Source organism: Portunus trituberculatus, chromosome 31 (genome assembly GCF_017591435.1).
Source record: "Portunus trituberculatus isolate SZX2019 chromosome 31, ASM1759143v1, whole genome shotgun sequence".
Lineage (NCBI taxonomy): Eukaryota > Metazoa > Arthropoda > Malacostraca > Decapoda > Portunidae > Portunus > Portunus trituberculatus.
This window is the reverse complement of record NC_059285.1, coordinates 26,970,350-26,990,349: the sequence shown is the minus strand read 5'-3', so window position 1 is coordinate 26,990,349 and position 20,000 is coordinate 26,970,350. Positions and strand designations below refer to the sequence as shown.

Sequence of the window (20,000 nt, the reverse complement as noted above, 5' to 3'; positions counted from 1 at the left end):
ACACAATTGCGCTTGAGAGAAGACATCATCATCAGAAGAGTAGATAAAACTGCAGCTATCGTCTGCAATTCTGCATCATAAGAAGACCACGTCATATACAGACTAAGATGCCACATTGAGGGTTGTAGACCTCATACATATATACCTGTATGACGTTAATTTCACTATCAAGAGGCTTACGTGCCACTTCAAGTATGGCCATTCACGACCATTACAACAGCCACAGAGCACCCTCACGACTAGATCTTGTGTGCTTGAGAGAGAGAGAGAGAGAGAGAGAGAGAGTTTCTCAAAGCAATATATACGGCAGAAAAGAAAACGAACATGAATTGTCAAAGCAGAAGAAACTTAAAAGTACTCCCTACTGTTAATATCTATATCTATCTATCTATCTATCTATCTATCTATCTATCTATCTATCTATCTATCTATCTATATATATATATATATATATATATATATATATATATATATATATATATATATATATATATATATATATATATATATATATACACACACACACACACACACACACACACACACACACACACACACACACACACACACACACACACACACAGTCAACTCTTGTTTAATGCTAGCGTTGCGTTGTTTAAACACAATTTTCCCACAGAAAACAATGGTAAAAGATGGAGTTACATTCCTGGCCACCGGGAAAGTCTGCTTACTTTGGGGATATTGTTACTCAAACCTTGAAAAAACAAACAAACTATTAATACATAACTAATTCAAACCTTGCATGGAACAACGAAAACAAAGCAAAATATGAGGAGGAATTTGTCTGCCTCCGATCGGCGTTGGGCACTTCTTGTAACCCCTTAAGCTTGTGTGCTGCTTTCACCACAATATTTGTGTTTTCGCTCCTCTGTTGCCACTATGATGGAAATCATATCTTTGTGTTCATATATGATCATGCCATGAGGATTATCCTGACTCTGGCACTAAGTCATAATGAACTACTATTGAAATACCGCTTCTCTCTCTCTCTCTCTCTCTCTCTCTCTCTCTCTCTCTCTCTCTCTCTCTCTCTCTCTCTCTCTCTCTCTCTCTCTATATATATATATATATATATATATATATATATATATATATATATATATATATATATATATATATATATATATATCATGATCATTTTGCAAAATTGATCATTTTACAAATTGCGTCACCATTATGCAAAAAGGCCAAATTCGTGGTCACAATTCAAATTGACCTAAATAATATCTCAAATTTTTGCAAAAAGACCAAGATTTTGGGCAATTTACAGTAATATCGTTAGTCAGCTTATGAAATGTCCAAACAGCAAGTAGTTAGTACGTTCAAATTCATCCAAGCGATTCAGATTTAATTCGTATTCATTTCTTGACAACAAACTCGAAGTATTTGATGTTTTCTTTTTTTTTTTTTCAGCTGTGACCAGCTTTGTATAAAAAAAGTTTTTATTTTCCATTGTACAGATTTTCAGAGTATAAGATGAACACAAAGTGACTGGGAGTAACACCACGTTGCTATTCCTCTCATGACCTTCAGCAGTGCCTTACTGACAACTATCTCACCAGTCAGCTCCCATTACTTTTTTCCAACGTGCACACAAACACACTAACTGTTTAAATACCTGTTTGGACATTATGTAAACTGACCAACGAAAATACTGGTAGTTAAGGATTTAAGAACATTTCCTATAGTTTGAATAAACACGCACACACACACACACACACACACACACACACACACACACACCTACCTTAATCTCCCTTCCTACCTACCTACCTACACACACACACACACACACACACACACACACACACACACACACACACCTATCTTAATCTCCTTCCTACCTCCCTACACACACACACACACACACACACACACACACACACACACACACACACACACACACACACACACACACACCTACCTTAATCTCCTTTCTACCTACCTACACACACACACACACACACACACACACACACACACACACACACACACACACACCTATCTTAATCTCCCTTCCTACCTCCCTACACACACACACACACTGTCTTAATCTCCCTACCTACCTATACACACACACACACATATCTTTATTTACACCATTTTCACCATGTGAGTTTTTCAAGGGAATTTATGGGCTAAAGGGGATACTTTTTGGGGTACCTCCTATCTCAAAGCCCACCCGCTAAGAAACCATTGCCTCAAGTGAGGAAGCCCAACCTACACTCAGACCGTGGACAGGATTCGAACCCGTGCGTTTGGAGACCCCTCGGATCCCAAAGCACACATGGTTCCACTGTACCATGGCGGCCCTTTTTTTTTTTATTTTTTATTTATACCGTGTGGACTTTTCACGGGAATTTCTGGGCTAAAGGGGATACTTTTTTGGGGGGTGCCTCCTATCTCAAAGCCCACCCGCTAGGAAACCGTTGCCTCGAGTGAGGAAGCCCAACCTACACTTGGACCATGGACAGGATTCTAACCCGTGCGCTTATATCTTTATCTACCTTTTATTGTTTACTCGCTTTTTTTTTCCATTGAGCTACTTGCTGTTTGGACATTTTGTAAGTTGACCAACGGTAATACTGCAAATTGTCCAAAATCTTGGTCTTTTTGCAAAATGTTGAGATATCTATGACATTTTCCAATGTCATAGATAATGGATAATGGCAGGGCATACAGTGAGGGGTGCGTCGCCTTGCCTACCCTATGGTGCCACTCCAGGCAGTCACGCCTCGCAAGTCTCCATGCAGGCTCTCTTCCTGCGCCAAGTAACTCCCAGCAAGAGGCATTGACTTGCTGCAGCCATGAGTTTTGTGGATGTCTTCTTGGCCTCCTCCATGCTTGGGTATCCCTTTTGGTGATAAGCCAATATGCAGGATCGGCTTCCGGGTAGCATGCCACATGTCCATATTGTCACAGTTGGCACTGAGAGACTATGCTGGTAATTGGCCTCAAATCAGTCAGTCTCATAGAGCATTCGCTGATTTGACACAAAGTCATACCAGCGGTACCCCATGATCCTTTGAAGGCATCTAGTACCAAAGACATCAATTCACCTCTTCAGATCGGTGTTCAGCGTCCAAGTCTCACAACCATAGAGCAAGACAGGGATCACCAGCAACTTGAAGATCCAAATCTTCGTCCGTCTGCACAGGTATCAACAACGCCAAATACTCGTGTTGAGCGAATCCATAAAGCTGTGAGCCAGGCCAATCCACTGCGCAACTTCCTGGCTCGACCCACTGTCGTTACACTACTACACTACTAAGGTATGGTAGCATATATATATATATATATATATATATATATATATATATATATATATATATATATATATATATATATATATATATATATATATATATATATATATATATATATATATATATATATATATATATATATATATATATATATATATATATATATATACACACACACACAGTATACAGGGTGATTCACGAGTTTCTCCGGAAAATTTAAGTACTGCAAGTTTACACAATTCTAAGCAGAAAATACTCTATAAGTATAGGTGTTTCCTGCAATGGTTAACGAGTGGGAGGAATTTCAGATTTCAATCCAGACGGGAAGACAGCCACTAGCAAGCAGCTGGCTCCCGCCACCCCCTCGCGACCTTGAAACCACTTAGTTGCCAAGTTGCTGATTTCTCTTAATTTTTACTAGCATTCTTTCAGTCTGAATTAGTTTTTTTTTTTTTTATTATCATCAGGTGCGTTGCATTGTTATTCTCATGCGTGACAGGGATTGTGTTGAAATATTCTTGAAGGACGTATTCAGTGCGGCGAGACATCTGTGCTAGGCTAGGCTACACTTGCAATGCCTCACTACTGTTTGATCTGTTGCAGTCTCTGACGAGACAGCCAGACGTTACCTTACGGAACGAGCTCAGAGCTCATTATTTCCGATCTTCGGATAGGCCTGAGACCAGGCACACACCACACACCGGGACAACAAGGTCACAACTCCTCGATTTACATCCCGTACCTACTCACTGCTAGGTGAACAGGGGCTACACGTGAAAGGAGACACACCCAAATATCTCCACCCGGCCGGGGAATCTCTGGCTTGTGAAGCCACCGCTCTGTATTAGACTTTTTTCTACACCACCTATGAGGTAAAAGTCAAGGTGCGTTTTTTTTAATAGGTATCCATCATAATTAATGCCATCGTGCAATGTTTATATCCGTCAATAATACTTTAGGTGTCGGCAAAGCCTATTCCATGAAAAGTGGCATAGTTCCCTAGAACAATTGATCACCTACTTGGTGATAATTAAAGAAAAAAAAAAAAACTTTAATTCAGACTGAAAGAATGCTAGTAAAAATTAAGAGAAATCAGCAACTTGGCAACTAAGTGGTTTCAAGGTCGCGAGGGGGTGGCGGGAGCCAACTGCTTGCTAGTGGCTGTCTTCCCGTCTGGATTGAAATCTGAAATTCCTCCCACTCGTTAACCATTGCAGGAAACACCTATACTTATAGAGTATTTTCTGCTTAGAATTGTGTAAACTTGCAGTACTTAAATTTTCCGGAGAAACTTGTGAATCACCCTGTATATATATATATATATATATATATATATATATATATATATATATATATATATATATATATATATATATATATATATATATATATATCGGCGTTTCTCTTGGCACCAGTACTTCTTGTCTGGAGAGTGAGTGTCTGATGTATCACTGCAGCCAGGAAAAAGTATGGACTTGCCACAGGCAAGCTGCAAGACAAACTCCAGGTGAAATTCCGGTACCAGACCACAAGAAACCCTGACAAATTTATGTGTCCTACTCCTCTTGCTTCTTTTGTCTTCCGCTGGAGGGCTGGGGAAGCGTCCGGTTGGACAAAGACCCATCAACAAGTCAAGGAGTTTTGTAATATTGGTGTCAGGAGTAGTGGATTTAGTCTATCTAGCTAGGATGTGCGCAAGGTAAAGGCAAGATGGATGATGGAGTTAAGAGCCACTCTGAGAAAGGTTTGTACATATAGTGAAGATGAAGATAAGAAACGGCACAGCAGTCAGATCAACAGTCACAGCAGTTGGCACAGCATCTCACACAGTTGAAATAACAGTACAGCTGACATATGGCAGATACAGGAGATGGAGGACGTTAAATTCACTCTGCAGAGCGAGATGCAGGCAATGCAGGATGAAGGCCAGCAGTACACGGACGAGAGTACGGTCAGTATCAAGAAGGAACAGAAGGAAAACTGGAAGGAGAAGTGTGAGGATATGACTGACCTCAGGCAGAAGCTAGAAGCATTGGCGCAGGTTGTTCCAATAGGTCGACAAGAGCTGAGGACCAACAAGCCTTCCAGGAAGAAATGATAAGGAAGTGGGAGGACGTGTTTCAAGCAGTGTTCCACTCCTGGTGCATGTTCCATTCCCATGCTGGGAGATAATCCTGCCTTTTCTCACCCTCTCTTGTCTTCCAGTAGTGAGGGTGGGAGAAGCAGGGGCCGTTGTTCGCCGCCAGATGCCAATCATGAGGGCATCCTACAGGGATGTACTAGAAGTCCTGTGGTGCTGCTTCAGCCACCTCTAACAAGAAGAGGTGAACATGGCACATCTGAAGGTGCAGAGGCGAGGCAAAGGCGAATCTCTTACCTAGCTGGCACAGGAAGTGGAGATCGTGATCCACCAGGCATACCCGATAGCACAGAAGGACATGGTGAGTTTCCTGGGCAGAGACTACTTTGTAGACATCCTTCATGGCACTCATCTCCAGCTGTAAGTGAAGTAGTCCCATCCAAGGGATGTGCAGGAGGTGCTGATGAGCGCTTCAGAGATGGAGGATTTCTTGAGAACTACAGCCAGTGCCCCATGATCAAACCTGCCCAGCCCTACACCAGGAACTGGCACTCTGCCCTGTTATTTCCAGACCAGGTGCATATAGACCAGTAAGGTCGATTGCCAGTGGAAAGTCAGTCCTTGCTGTTTCAGAGGAACCTGATCTTGGGTGTGACAAACTGGGCGACAAAATGCAGCCGTGTGGCCAGCCTTACAGGCTCCATTTGTTCGAAGACACCAGTTGCATGGTCATCTGCCTATCTTGGTAGAACTGTGGGCAGTCTGGACACCACTCTAGGGTCAGAATCCCAAGGAGGTAAGACAGGCAAGAGATGCAGCCGGGCTGAGTGACTGGATGATACCACAGCTGGGGATTGCATGGCCTTACCAGGAAGTAAGCTGTCGGCTCACGGCAGTGCCTATGGCTGTGTGAGCGGCAAACATGGTGAATAGGCACCTGCTCGGCTTGTGTGAACATCAGGTTGGAGCAGACGTTCATGAGAGAAAAATTGAGGGACGTGTATGATGTACCAGAAGCTCCACAGAACCTGTGTGGTGTCCCAGTGTTGCATAATGGTGGATGTTGGTATGATGGGCATGATGAACTGGATGCTTGTCGCCCTACAAAATCCGTGCCTGTAAAGGTCGACTTCCTTACATGTGTAAGAGTATATGCAGTTCTTTGAGAGAGGATATTGAGGAAATGTGGTAAGGACGTACGTTTAAGGTGAAAGGAATAAACAGAAGGGTCAAGTGTCTTGCCATGGAGATGAAGGTATGCACTCCTGGCAGGTAAGAGAGAAAGCTCACCTATCTACACCTACTGCAAAGCTGTGTTGGGTGACACTATGTCCTGGAGTGAGAGAAAGCAAGACACCCATGGTGAGGGGGCTATCGCACCATCCTTTTTTTCTTTTTATGTCCTGGTCTATAACGCCTGTAGGTAACTTGAAGAGCATAGGAAGCGCTGTTCAGCTTCCACCCATTAGTGGTTCAGGCAATTTGATTTATAGTGGTACCCATACTATTGCCCATATCATCAAGAAAGTGCATCTTTGGTGTAACCACCTAGAACCCGGGTATCATGGTGACGTGTAGGTAACTTTAAACCAGTCGAGAAATGCAAAGTATCAAGGCAATACATGTTGGGAATTGAATCTATGCATGGATGCCTGCTCGATCCCATGCTCACCACCTTATATACTATGCCACCGCCTCCCATGTGAAAAATCAAGCATAGTGGAGTGTGGGCCACCTGTCTGAGTAGCAAACAGTGATGTAGCAGATGATGGTTCAGTATTTTGATGTCTTCAGTCACAATGACTTGGACATCGGCTGCAAGACCTTGGTGAAGCACGCCATCTATACGAGAGAACCACCTTATGAATGAAGAGGTTTTGTAAGGAATATCGTGTCCACCGTTAATGCTGTGAAAGTGCCATATCCTAGTGGCAAAATAAGACAGAATGAAGAGATTCTGCCATGAGTGGATAATATGTTGGAAGCAATGGCTGTTGTCTGGTCCTTTGCAACGTTGGACCTCAAGTCTGGGTATCACCAGGTGGAGATGGCAGAAGAGAACAAGTCGAAGACTGCCTTTTCTTTTGGTCAAGAGCTGTGACAGTTCAAAGTTATGCTCTTTTAGCCTGTATAATGCCCTCATATGCTTTGAGAGGTTGATGGAGCTGGTGCTAGAGGGGATCCATTAGAAGTTGGTTTTAGTGTACCTGGAATATATACTAGAGTACACCTTAAAGAAGGAGTTGAGCCGCCCAGAAGAGTTATTGCATCGTCTACGGGCTGCAACCTGAGGCTCAACCCAAAATGTGCATCTTTTTCTAGCCAGAGGTGACATTCCTAGGCAATGTAGTGGGGCAAGTTTTCTGCATGGACTCGCTGAAGGTGAAGGCAGTTGAGACTTGGTTGGTGCCCATCAATGTGGCAGGGGTGAGGAGTTTGTCATCATTGCCGCACCACTGTACAAACTCACCAGGAAGGGGACGTGCTTCCAATTGGACGAGGTGTGTTAGCAAGCATTCGAGGTGCTGAAGCAGGGCTTGGTGGAACCCTTTTGTGATAGTAAATAGGAATTATCGCTGGTATTATTCTAGTTTATAAACTATTGTTAATTAGATTGTACTAGATCGGTAAGGTAGGCTCGACCCCACTGCACCAGGATTCCAAGTCATACTGTGAGCCACAACGTGAGTGCCACCTCACTCCTTGCCCGCTACTCGCACTACTCGGTTAGGCCTCTCAATGTGTTTTCTATTTGGTCACTTCAGGTGTATATTCGTTTGTATTGTGTGTAGTGTTCTTCAATGATACATGTCTGATTCCCTTAGTTAGGTTTTGTTTCATCTATTGTTTAAGTGTTTTGTTTTCATCTTTGCAATGCCCTACTTTCTGTTTTATGTCTATTAAAGCCTAAAATATAGCTTGATGTGTTTTTCTATTCACATAATTTTAACAGACATAAAACAAGTCTCCATTTCCTGAGGGTCCTTAATCACAACCTCATAACTTCGATGGAATGGAGCGTCTGTTGAAACCTGAGAGGTTGGATTGTGACTGTAACTCTCCCACAGCAGCACAAGATTGGTGGCACTGGCTACAGACCTTCAAGACCTTCATCATCGCTCTGCCCCAAGAGAATCTTAATTAGCTTGGATTCCTCATCAATTTTGTGCCACCAAAAATTTATGAAAGTATCTCTGAGTGCACATCCTATGACGACGCCTTAACCACTCTATAATCTCAATTTATGAAGCCAACTAATGAAGTGTTTGCATGTTATCGCCTTGCGACTCGCCGTCAGGAACCAGGCGAATCTTTGGATGAGTATTTTCGTGCTCTGAAAATTCTAAGTAAAGAGTACAATTTTAAGGCAGTAACAGCAACTCAGCACTGTGAGGAGTATATCAGGGATAGATTTATCAGTGGCTTGCAGTCACCAGTGATCAGACAGCGTCTTTTGGAAAATAATGCATTAGATCTGGGTACTATGTATGACTAAGTGCGGGTTCTCGATTCGGCGCTGAAAAACTCAGAGTTTTATGGTGGTACTCCGTCCTCATGCCTGTTGAGTGCAGCACATGAAAAAACAATTAATATTAGTGATGCAGAATCCGAATCGCTTCTTGTAGCAAATGCCTTCTATGGCATTCACGTTCAAAGAGCCCTGCTCGAGATGTGGTGTGTCATAATTGCCAAAAGAAAGGAAATTTCTCGAAAGTGTGTCGAAGCTCCAGTGTAAGTGCTTCTGTGTCTTCTAGCAATGGCACTATGCTTGCTACCATAACTAGTGGTGCTACTCCTAGTGTCTTCTCCAAAGCAATCGCTAGAGTTTCGATAAACGGAATCGAAACTGACGGCCTCATTGACAGTGGTAGTTCAGGGAGTTTCTTTCATTGAAATCTAGTTAAACGCCACTTGTTAAATGTGCAACAATCTCAAAGTGCTGTTACCCTGGCTTCCACTTCTTTTTCTGCTCCCACTTCTGAAGTTTGCCAATTTAACATTAAAGTGAACGGCTGGGATTATGAGAGTGTACTACTGACTGTGCTCCCGGAATTGTGTTCTGATGTCATTCTTGGCCAAAATTTTCAGAAACTCCATGAAAGTGTGCAGCTGAACTAAGGTGGTGATTTGCCATGGCTCATCATTTATGGACTCAGTGTGTTAAAGATTGAACCTCCAGAGTTATTTGCTGACCTTACAGCTGCTTGTCATCCTGTTGCAGCCAAATCTCGGCGCTATTCCACTGAAGATCGCGAATTTATAGAAAACGAAGTACAAAGGCTACTGAAGGAAGGAATCATTGAACCAAGCAACTCTTCGTGGGATGCCCAAGTGGTTGTCGTGAAAGGTGAGTCCTGCAAGAAGTGGCTGGCCATAGACTATTCTGAAACAACAATAAGTTTACACTCCTTGATAGCTATCCCCTCCCTCGTATTGATGAAACAGTGAATAAGATAGCACGGTATAGAGTTTTTAATACCATTGATCTACGCAGTGCTTATCATCAGGTGGCTATCAAAGATACAGACAAGCCACATACAGCTTTTGAAGCAGGAAGTAAACATTACCAATTTACAAGAATCCCATTCAGAGTCACTAATGGAGTTGCTTGTATCCAAAGAATCATGGATTCGCTGATTAAGGAGGAAGGGCTTGTTGGTACCTACGCCTATTTAGATGATGTTACCATCTGTGGAATGACGCAACAAGAACATGATGATAATCATCAGATTCCTTGAAGGTGCTGCTAGGAGAAACATGAGCTACAATGAAAGACACTGCACATTTTCAACCCAAAGTCTCAGCATTCTAGGAGAAGTGGTCGAAGAAGGTCTTATTCATCCTGATCCTATGTGACTACAGCCTCTTCGTGATCTCCCCTTGCCAGTGGGTATGAAATCACTCCATCGTGCTCTTGGGCTTTTTGATTATTATTCGCAATGGATATATGATTCCCCTGACAAAATTCGCCCTCTGAATAACACCACTACTTTCCCTGTGACTGAAGAGGCAGAAAAGGCATTTCAACTACTTAAGAAGGACATAGAATCGTCTGTGGTTAAGGCAATCGATGAAACACTGCCTTATGAAATGGAAACTGATGCCTCTGATACTGCTATTGCCGCCATCCTTACTCAGGCTGGACACCTGGTTGTCTTTTTCTCACGAACTCTGAGACCTGAGACCTGAGAGACGTCATGCTGTTGTTGAAAAAAAAGCTCACGCCAATATTGAAAGTGTTCGCTATTGGAGACACTACTTGACTGGAAGACATTTCACTATTAAAACTGACCAATGCTCTGTAAGATTCATGTTTGATAAACAACATAAAATAAAAATCAAGAAAGATAAGATTCTAAGGTGGAGAATGGAGTTATCTTGTTATGACTTTAATATAGTTTACAGACTAGGTAGTGATAATATTACTCCTGATGTATTTTCCAGATCATATCGCAACATGACGTGCCACAACTAGCAGTCCCTGTCAGGCATTCACAATGCCTTGTGTCACCCTGACGTTACATGGTTGCTTAATTTAATAAAATCCAAGAATCTGCCTTACTCCGTGGAAGATGTCTGACGAACTATCAGTTCATGTAAAGTATGTGCTGAATGTAGACCAAACTTTCTATCCACCTCTCCAATACAAGAATTAATCAGTATTCTCAACCATTTATCTTCTCTGGTAAACTCTGAAACTTCCCTGCTTACTTCTGTGTTGTATTTCCTCTTGCCTATGACTTGAGATCTGTCAAGTGAGGCTTCAAGACGCTTTTTCCTCTGCCATCTGACATCATTATTTATTTATTTATTTTTTTTGGCATTCTTTTGGAAACCTGAATTTCTAACTACCCTTAGTTAAGAACACTTTAAAAAAAAGAAGCAATTAAACATAATTATTAAAAATGCCTGAAAATACTGAGTAACAGGCAGGAAAAAATGGAGAAGCAGGCAGGGAGTTTCAGTTTATCACTAAGAGGGATGTAAAAAAGTGCGTTTGAGAGGTGAACAGAATAGGGATGAATGAAAATATAGTCTTTGGCAGAGGAAATATCGAATGTATGGAGACATGGAAGCAAGACAGTTAGAAGAGACGAGTGATGTCAATGTGCTCTTTATATTTTGGGGAAATAATGGTCGCATTATTCTATAATCCATCCTCAGCTTACAAATATCTCATTACTGTAATTCACTTTTACAACACAAATTACTGATATGCAGAGATTTATATTTAAACGACTGTTAAATCAGGGATAGTAGATTGATGCAAAATCAAATATATGTTAGAGAAAAGCATCTTATGAACGTGAGTGTCGCAGATACAAAACTTTGACACTTTCACCCATTAAGAGACCTTCATCAACGTCACATAAGAGTTTCAGAGTAATCAAATTTCATATCCTTTTTGAAAAGAGCTTTCCTATTGAGTATTATTTCAGAACCATGAATGGTCGGAGCCACTTACTTTCTCCCATATATCCGTAGCCCGTCACAGTACATCGACTTCCGGCCACTTGGTTCACGCCCCTGGCTGGTAGACATGCCAGACACACTCCTTCATTCAAGTCTGCGTGTGCGTGCAGCTTCAGAAGGGCAATGTCGTTATCCAGCGTCTGGGAATTATGGTTATGGTGGATATAAGTTGTCGCTACACGCAGGGTTTGGGCCCCAGGAGAACCAAACTTGGTCGTGAGGTCGTGATCGCCAACTCTTACATAGACAGCATCACCGGACCTGACAATGCTGTGTGAAGAGTGATAATAAATAGGGAACTTAGAAAGATTTATAGTGATAGTATCATCGATGCTACACGAGCTAGAATATGGCATCGTAAAAGGAACTCACACACACACACACACACACACACACACACAGAGAGAGAGAGAGAGAGAGAGAGAGAGAGAGAGAGCATATGAAAATAAAAACGAAAAAAAAGAGACAAGCAGTAAGAGGTTGCCAGGCATATTCGTAGCAGCTTCTGTATGAACATATCTACGTTTTATCCCCATCCATTTGTCTGATCTTCTTTTAAAGGTTTCTATTGACTTAATACTAACAACCAGGTTACTGAATCCATTCCATTCATCAACCACTCAATTAAGAGTGAGTCTTTTCCCATCTCTTTCTTAAACCTATTTTTTTTTTTTTTCAAGCTTGAACCCATTATTTCTGCCTCTATCCTGGTCACTGATCTTAAGAAATTTGCTATGTCCTCTATGTTATAACCCCTTTTCCACTTAAAACACATCAGGTTCCCTCTGACCAGTGCCAAATTTTTTTTTAATATTACTTAGGATTTCTGCTTTTAACACTCCTAAAAATTAATCCTAGTACCTTATTTGCCTTATTTCTAGCCTCTATTAATTTTCTAGAGCAAGATCGGAGTTAGCTATAACTCCTAAATCCTTCGTTGTTTATTATATACCGATAGTGTGAATTTCCTCTATACCTACGCTTAGAACTATGCATTTGTTGATAACGTTGTAGTGCATTTACCGTCTGCCTGTCCATTTCTTCGTCCTATCCCACTGGTGATGGCATCCGAGTCTTACCTAAGCATAATCTGATGAGAGAGAGAGAGAGAGAGAGAGAGAGAGAGAGAGAGAGAGAGAGAGAGAGAGAGAGAGAGAGAGAGAGAGAGAGAACGTTCGAAAAGTCTTACTTGGTAACGCAGTGGGCAGCAGTAAGGACCCACTGTGTGCCAATCAGTGCTCCGCCACACAAGTACTGGTTTTTAGCATTGATGAGTGCAACCTGCCAACACCACTCGCCAGCCAAGGAGTCTTCCCCTCCTACCACGCGTGCCTCACGCTCATTGCCTTTTACCCCGCACACATACTTATTCCTTACGGGGGCACGGGTGGTAGTAAGATATTGTGGAGGAATTCCTGTAAACAGTTTCAAAGTATATAATCAAATGTATATCAACTTAAAAATTTACAACACCTCTATCTCTATCACTTTTTTTCCACCTCAAGAAAAGGACTGTGGAGGTACCTGATGAAAACAAATATATTTGTATATTTCTCTACACTAACGTTCAAACGGTATTATTATAACAGCAATATTATTTTCTTCATATGTAGGTATTGCATAATCATGAGAAGAACAGACATTTCGGCGGTGAGAAAGAGGCTGAAAACAGTCAGTCAGAGGAGGGGAGTTAATGAGACGAAAACCTTTTGATTTCACCCTATCTAATAAAGCTGTAGGAGTGGAACACTCCCCCCCCCCCACAAACATGCGAAGAGCACTCCATACAAGGACGGATAAGGACCTTGTACAGAATTGGAAGTTGAAAGAGCAAGAAAAACTGGTTGAGATACCGCAGAAAGCCTAACTTCATAGAAGCAGTTTTAGCAAGAGATGAGATGTGAAGTTTCTAGTTAAGATTACGAGTAAAGGACAGACCAAGGATATTTAGTGTGGAAGAGGGAGAAAGTTGAGTGTCATTATTGAGTGAGTTATTCCAATGAAATAACGCAAAAATCCAACTTTACTTTTTCCTTCTTTCGTTCTGATATGTGTGAAGGATGCCAGTAAGAAGAGATAGAAAGCCCCCTTAGCTCTTGTTTCCAGAGAAAAGAAAAAATGAAAAGATATCCGAGCTAGAAGTAATTTAAATCCAAAAAATGTTTTGGTATTTTCTTTTGAAACTGTTCAAGTATTTACGAAAAAGAAAAAAAAGTTCAAGAAGACAGAGCAACAGTTTTTGCTACTGAATAGGGTGCTGGTGCTGTTCATATCACCTGCGCTGGTTACTTTTTTTCTATGTAAGATTGAGAACTTGCCAAGGGCAAAAAAATATACATATTAGAAAAAAGGCCATTGGAATGGAATTGTATTATCCAAAAAATGATCGAAAGAATTAGTCAAAAGCCTGGGACAAATATTTTGACACCTCTCTCTTAAAAGAAATAAAATCGTAGGAATATGGAAACCCAGAAGCAAGTAGGGAGTTTCAGAGTTTATCAGTGAAAGGTATGAATGAACGAGAGTACTGGTTAACTAGTGTATTAGAGGGTTGGACAGAATAGCGATGAAAGGAAGAAGAAAGCCATGTGCAGCGGGCCGCAGGAGGAGGGGAGGGATGCAGTTAGCAAGATCAGTAGAACAGTTAGCATGAAAATAGCGATAAAAAATAGAAAGAGGTGCAACATTTCGGCGGTGAGAAAGAGGCTGAAAACAGTCAGTCAGAGGAGGGGAGTTAATGAGACGAAAACCTTTTGATTTCACCCTATCTAATAAAGCTGTAGGAGTGGAACACTCCCCCCCCCCCCACAAACATGCGAAGAGCACTCCATACAAGGACGAATAAGGACCTTGTACATAATTGGAAGTTGAAAGAGCAAGAAAAACTGGTTGAGATACCGCAGAAAGCCTAACTTCATAGAAGCAGTTTTAGCAAGAGATGAGATGTGAAGTTTCTAGTTAAGATTACGAGTAAAGGACAGACCAAGGATATTTAGTGTGGAAGAGGGAGAAAGTTGAGTGTCATTGAAGAAGAGGGATAGTTGTTTGGATGGTTGTGTCAAATTGATAAATGAAGGAAATGTGTTTTTGAGGCATTGAAAACTACTAAATCAGGCGTTCTGTAACGTCCCTGCGTGATCTGTTAACTTGCTGAAGGGTTGGTCGTCACTGAAAGGACGTGGAAGGATGTAGGGTGGTATCATCAGCAAAAAGTTTGGTTAGAAGGTCATTAATGAATAATAGAAAGACAGTGGGTGATACTATAAAACCCAGAGGAACACCACTGTTAATAGACTTAGGAGAACAATAGCTGTATACCACGGCTGCAAGAGAACGGTCGGAAAGGAAACTTGAGATAAAGCTGCAGAGAGAAGGATAGAAACCGTAGGAGGGCAGTTTTGAAATCAAAGCTTTGTGCCAGACTCTGTCAAAAGCTTTTGATATGTCTAACGCGACAGCAAAAGTTTCACCGAAATCTCTGAAAAAAGGGTGACCAAGACTCAGCAAGGAAAGCCAGAAGATCACCAGTAGAGCGACCTTGACGGAAGCCATACTGGCGATCAGATAGAAGATTGTGAAGTGACAGATGTTTAAGAATCTTCCTATTGAGGATAGATTCAAAAACTTTAGACAAGCAAGAGAGTAAAGCTATAGGAAGGTAGTTTAAGGGATTAGAACGGTCACCCTTTTTAGGAACAGTCTGAATGTACGCAAACTTCCAGCATGAAGTCGAAATGCATAGCTGAAAGAGTTTGGCCAGGCAATGTGCAAGCAAAGAAGAACAGTTTTTGAGAACAATAGGAGGGACCCCATCAGCTAGGTCCATAAGCCTTCCGAGGATTTAGGCCAGCGAGGGCATGGAAAGCATCATTACGAAAAATTTTGATTGAAGACATGAAATGGTCAGAGGGAGGAGGAGAGGGAGGGACAAGCCCAGAATCATCCAAGGTGGAGTTGTGAGCAAAGGTTTGAGAGAAGAGCTCAGCTTTAGAAACAGATGAGATGGCAGTGGTGCCATCAGGACGAAATAAAGGAGGGAAAGATGAAGAAGTAATGTTATTGGAGATGTTTTTGGTCCGATGCTAGATGTCACGAGGGGAGTTAGAGGTTGAAAGATTTTAACATTTTCTATTTATGAAGGAGTGTTTGGCAAATTGATTTCGGGCAGAAATATAAAGTGCATGAGATTCAGGAGATGGAAGGCTCAAGTACCTTTTGTGTGCAAGCTCTCTATCACGTATAGCACTAAGGTTTAGAAGGTTTAGGTTGAGGAAAAGAATGAGGAACGTACGCCTCCATGCCAGACACTATTACCTCCATTGTGCGTTCAGCACACAGAGATGGGTCTCTGACATGGAAACAGTAATCATTCTAGGGAAAATCAGCATAATACCTCCTCAGGTCCCCACATCTGGCAGAGGTAAAACGCCAGAGACACCTCCGCTTTGGGGGATCCTGAGGTGAGATTGGAGAAATAGGAGAAGATACAAAAATGAGATTGTGATGGGAGGAGTCCAATGGTGAAGATAGGGTGACAGCATAAGCTGAGGTAAGGAAGAGATCAAGAATGTTGGGCGTGTTTCAACACTGTCAGGAATACGAGTAGGGTGTTGTACCAGTTCCTGTAGGTCATGGAGAATAACAAAGTTGAAGGTTAGTTCACCAGGATGGTCAGTGAAGGGAGAGGAAAGCCAAAGCTGGTGGTGAACATTGAAATCTCCAAGGATGGAAATCTCCATGAAAGGGTAGAGGGACAGAATTTTCTCCACTTTTGAAGCTAAATAATCAAAGAATTTACTATAGTCAGAGGAGTTAGAGGAGAGATAGACAGCGCAGATAAATTTAGTTAGAGAGTGACTGTTGAGTCTAAGCTAGATGGTGGGAAACTCAGAAGATTCAAGAGCGTAGGCACGAGAGCAAGTTTTTGCAGACATAGATGCAACATCCAGCTTTGGGGTGAAGATGAGGATAGATAAAGTAGGAGGGAACAAAGAAGGAGGTACTGTCAGTTACCTCAAACAGCTGTGTTTCGGTGAGGAAAAGATGAGGTTTAGTAGAGGAGAGGTAGTGTTCTACAGATTTAAAATTAGATCTAAGACTGCGAATGTTGCAGAAGTTAATTATCCAAAATGTCAAGACATTTTGGGTCGCCAACGAGAGAGTAGTCCGACCTGGAGACATTTCTGGTCCCCTCTCCAGAAGCAGACTCCGAGGCTGGATATGGAGTCGCCATTTTAAATTCTAAATTTTAAGTGAAGGTTGTGTGTGTGGTAGGTGCATGTATGTATATTAAAAGAAGGAGTGTTGTCTTTAGAGGGCAGGCTGTGACTGCCCCCTTTTGTTGTGATACACAAAGGGAAAGTGCATGAGATCACAACTAGCTTTAATGGAAAGTTCACAGCACCCCTTGAACTAGAGGTATTAGACCTCGCTGGGAGTAAATGATCGTTTTGGGAGGTGTCTACTACCTCCTCCAATCATATATATATATATATATATATATATATATATATATATATATATATATATATATATATATATATATATATATATATATCTAACATTATTTAGAAATGTTTAATTAGTAACTGTCCACCATGATCCCCCTTAAATTCTTGACATGGACCATTAGGGATGCATTGATCCCAGGTTGAGAACCACTGTCCTAAGCAATTAGCAAGTTTTTTTTTAAATAATTATAGCAGAAACAATGGCATAAGACAGCAAGACATGCGGCATTGTCTTGAATTGTGAGAAATTAGAGAGAGTAAAAGAGGGGAGTTGGAAAGGCAAAAAAGCTTTGGATTACACCATTGTCAAAAGGGGTAGTAACATTACCTGCAGAAATATTTGGGACTAGTGTGTAGGGCCGACGGTCATAAGTTTGCTGTTCATGGAGAGGTTGATTGTACTGCGGCTGTGAAGATTGCTCGTAAGATGGTGTCTGGGGGTATGTTAGTTCATCGAAGGAGGGCTGAGGTAGGGGTTGTTCATACGCTGGTTCATAAGGGGTATCTGGGTAGCGATCATATGCTTCATGCTCATAAAGTTGCTCATATGTTGGAAGATCATAATGTGGGTGCTGTTGGTAGGAAGTATGGAGATGAGGCGGTTGATGATGGAGATCAGGGCCAGGGGGAGGATAAACTACAGGATCATACACCGGGATGTAAGCCGTGTCATTTCTAGCAATGTTGTGCGCTTCCTCAAAATGCAACAGGTCTCGCAGAGCAGATTTGGGCGAACAGCACTCTGTTTTGTCTTTGGTGCAGCGGAACAACTGCGTCATCTCAGCATTGCCTAGGAAGATAAAGAGGGTTATGAATAGATTATGTGTGTGTGTGTGTGTGTGTGTGTGTGTGTGTGTGTGTGTGTGTGTGTGTTTCACTGTTTGATCTGCTGCAGTCTCTGACGAGACAGCCAGACGTTACCTTACGGAACGAGCTCAGAGCTCATTATTTCTGATCTTCGGATAGGCCTGAGACCAAGCACACACCACACACCGGGACAACAAGGTCACAACTCCTCGATTTACATCCCGTACCTACTCACTGCTAGGTGAACAGGGGCTACACGTGAAAGGAGACACACCCAAATATCTCCACCCGGCCAGGGAATCGAACCCCGGTCCTCTGGCTGTGTGTGTGTGTGTGTGTGTGTGTGTGTGTGTGTGTGTGTGTGTGTGTGTGTGTATGCATGTGTGTGTTGAAAATAAAATGCTCGAAATCTTACCGAAACAAGTGAAAGAAAGGAACGGCTGGATGCAGGTCCCGGGGCATTCTTCCCTTAAGTCTGGTGCCTCAGTGGTAGGTAGTTGTGTGGTGGTGGTGGTCATTGTAGTTGTTGTCATTGTTGTCATGGTGGGACGCGGACGCAGAGGTGGTACAGGTCTTCCTTCAATAGGTAGGAGATGGTGTGGCGACTGCCCAGTTAAAAAGGTTGTGATACTGTCAAATGTATTTGAGGGTGGAGGACGAGGGGAAGGCAGGCGATGAGGTGGGGTTCGAGGAGGAGGCGGTGGTTGAAGGGACTCTTTTTCCTCCCGGTCGTCGCAACACACTGTGCCTTCTTTGCAACCCGATGCTTCTACCAGAACAGATGGCTGATTGCAAAAGGAAGACACCAACGCAGGCAGGCAAGTACCAGGGCAGACCTGGATGGTGGACGTCCTGGTGTTGGTAGTTGTGGACGGTGTGGTGGTGGTAGTAGGTGGTGTAATGGCGATGGTAGTAGATGAAGTGTCTCTAGTGGTGGATCCTTTTTCTGGAATATTCTGTAATGCCTCAGGACGTTGACGTTTTGAAACACAACAGCGACTGGAACCACGACAAAACCCTGAACGGTCTACTTCATCGCAGATGAAAGCAAAGAAAGCCACAACACAGGTGCCTTTGCAGTTCAGTTCAGGGGGAATGTTAGAGGGTCGGGTGGGGCGTGGGGAGGTTCGAAATGGACGGCGGTTGTAAACGGTGGTAAGGGGTGAAGTGGTAGTGGTGGCAAAAATAGTAGTACTTGTAGTCGTGGATGCAGAGACAAAATCTATTTGATCATTTTCTTGATTCTTTACCGACTCATCCACCTGAAATATTAGAGGATTATTCTGGTTAGGTATAAATATTACGGTGCTCGGAAAGAAAGTATCAGGAAAAAAAGTAACGGAAAAAAAGAAACAGTTTTTGCTAGGAAATAAAGTATCAAGAAAAAAAGTAACAATACTAATTTCATTACGGAAAAAAAGTAACAGTGGTTAATTTGACCATAATGTACACAAATTAAAAACATGAAATAAATTTAAAACCACAAATTAAAAAGAGGTCATTCTTGAAGATAAGTTTAAAAACAATAAATAGATTTAAAAACACGAATCAAAAAGTAAAAAACAGTGGTCATTCTTGAAGATAAGTTTAAAAACAATAAATATAGATTTAAAAACACGAATCAAAAAGTAAAAAACAGTGGTCATTCTTGAAGATAATTTTAAAAACACTAAATAAATTTAAAAACGAATTGAAAGTAAAAAAAACAGTGGTCATTCTTGAAGACAATATACATGAATTAGTATTTGAAAACACGAATAAAAAAGTAAAAAAAATAACATTAAAATACAAGATGTGTATTACTGTATTGTCCGGGTTATATGTATATTGTGAGCAATTCCT

The 20,000-nt window shown here is 41.8% G+C and overlaps 1 protein-coding gene across 5 annotated transcripts in view; it reads right to left on the bottom strand.

Annotated features, from left to right (window-relative positions):
• Positions 1-20,000, bottom strand: part of LOC123511368 (protein masquerade-like) — a 97,760-nt gene that overhangs the window by 4,352 nt on the left and 73,408 nt on the right. For all 5 annotated transcript variants that reach the window (XM_045267185.1, XM_045267188.1, XM_045267187.1 and 2 more), the window contains 4 exons: positions 18,574-19,420; positions 17,680-18,141; positions 13,031-13,256; positions 11,834-12,111 (listed from right to left, as the gene is read on the bottom strand). In XM_045267185.1, coding sequence (XP_045123120.1) covers positions 11,834-12,111; positions 13,031-13,256; positions 17,680-18,141; positions 18,574-19,420 — 1,813 coding nt within the window. The remainder of the gene's footprint in view (positions 1-11,833; positions 12,112-13,030; positions 13,257-17,679; positions 18,142-18,573; positions 19,421-20,000) is intronic.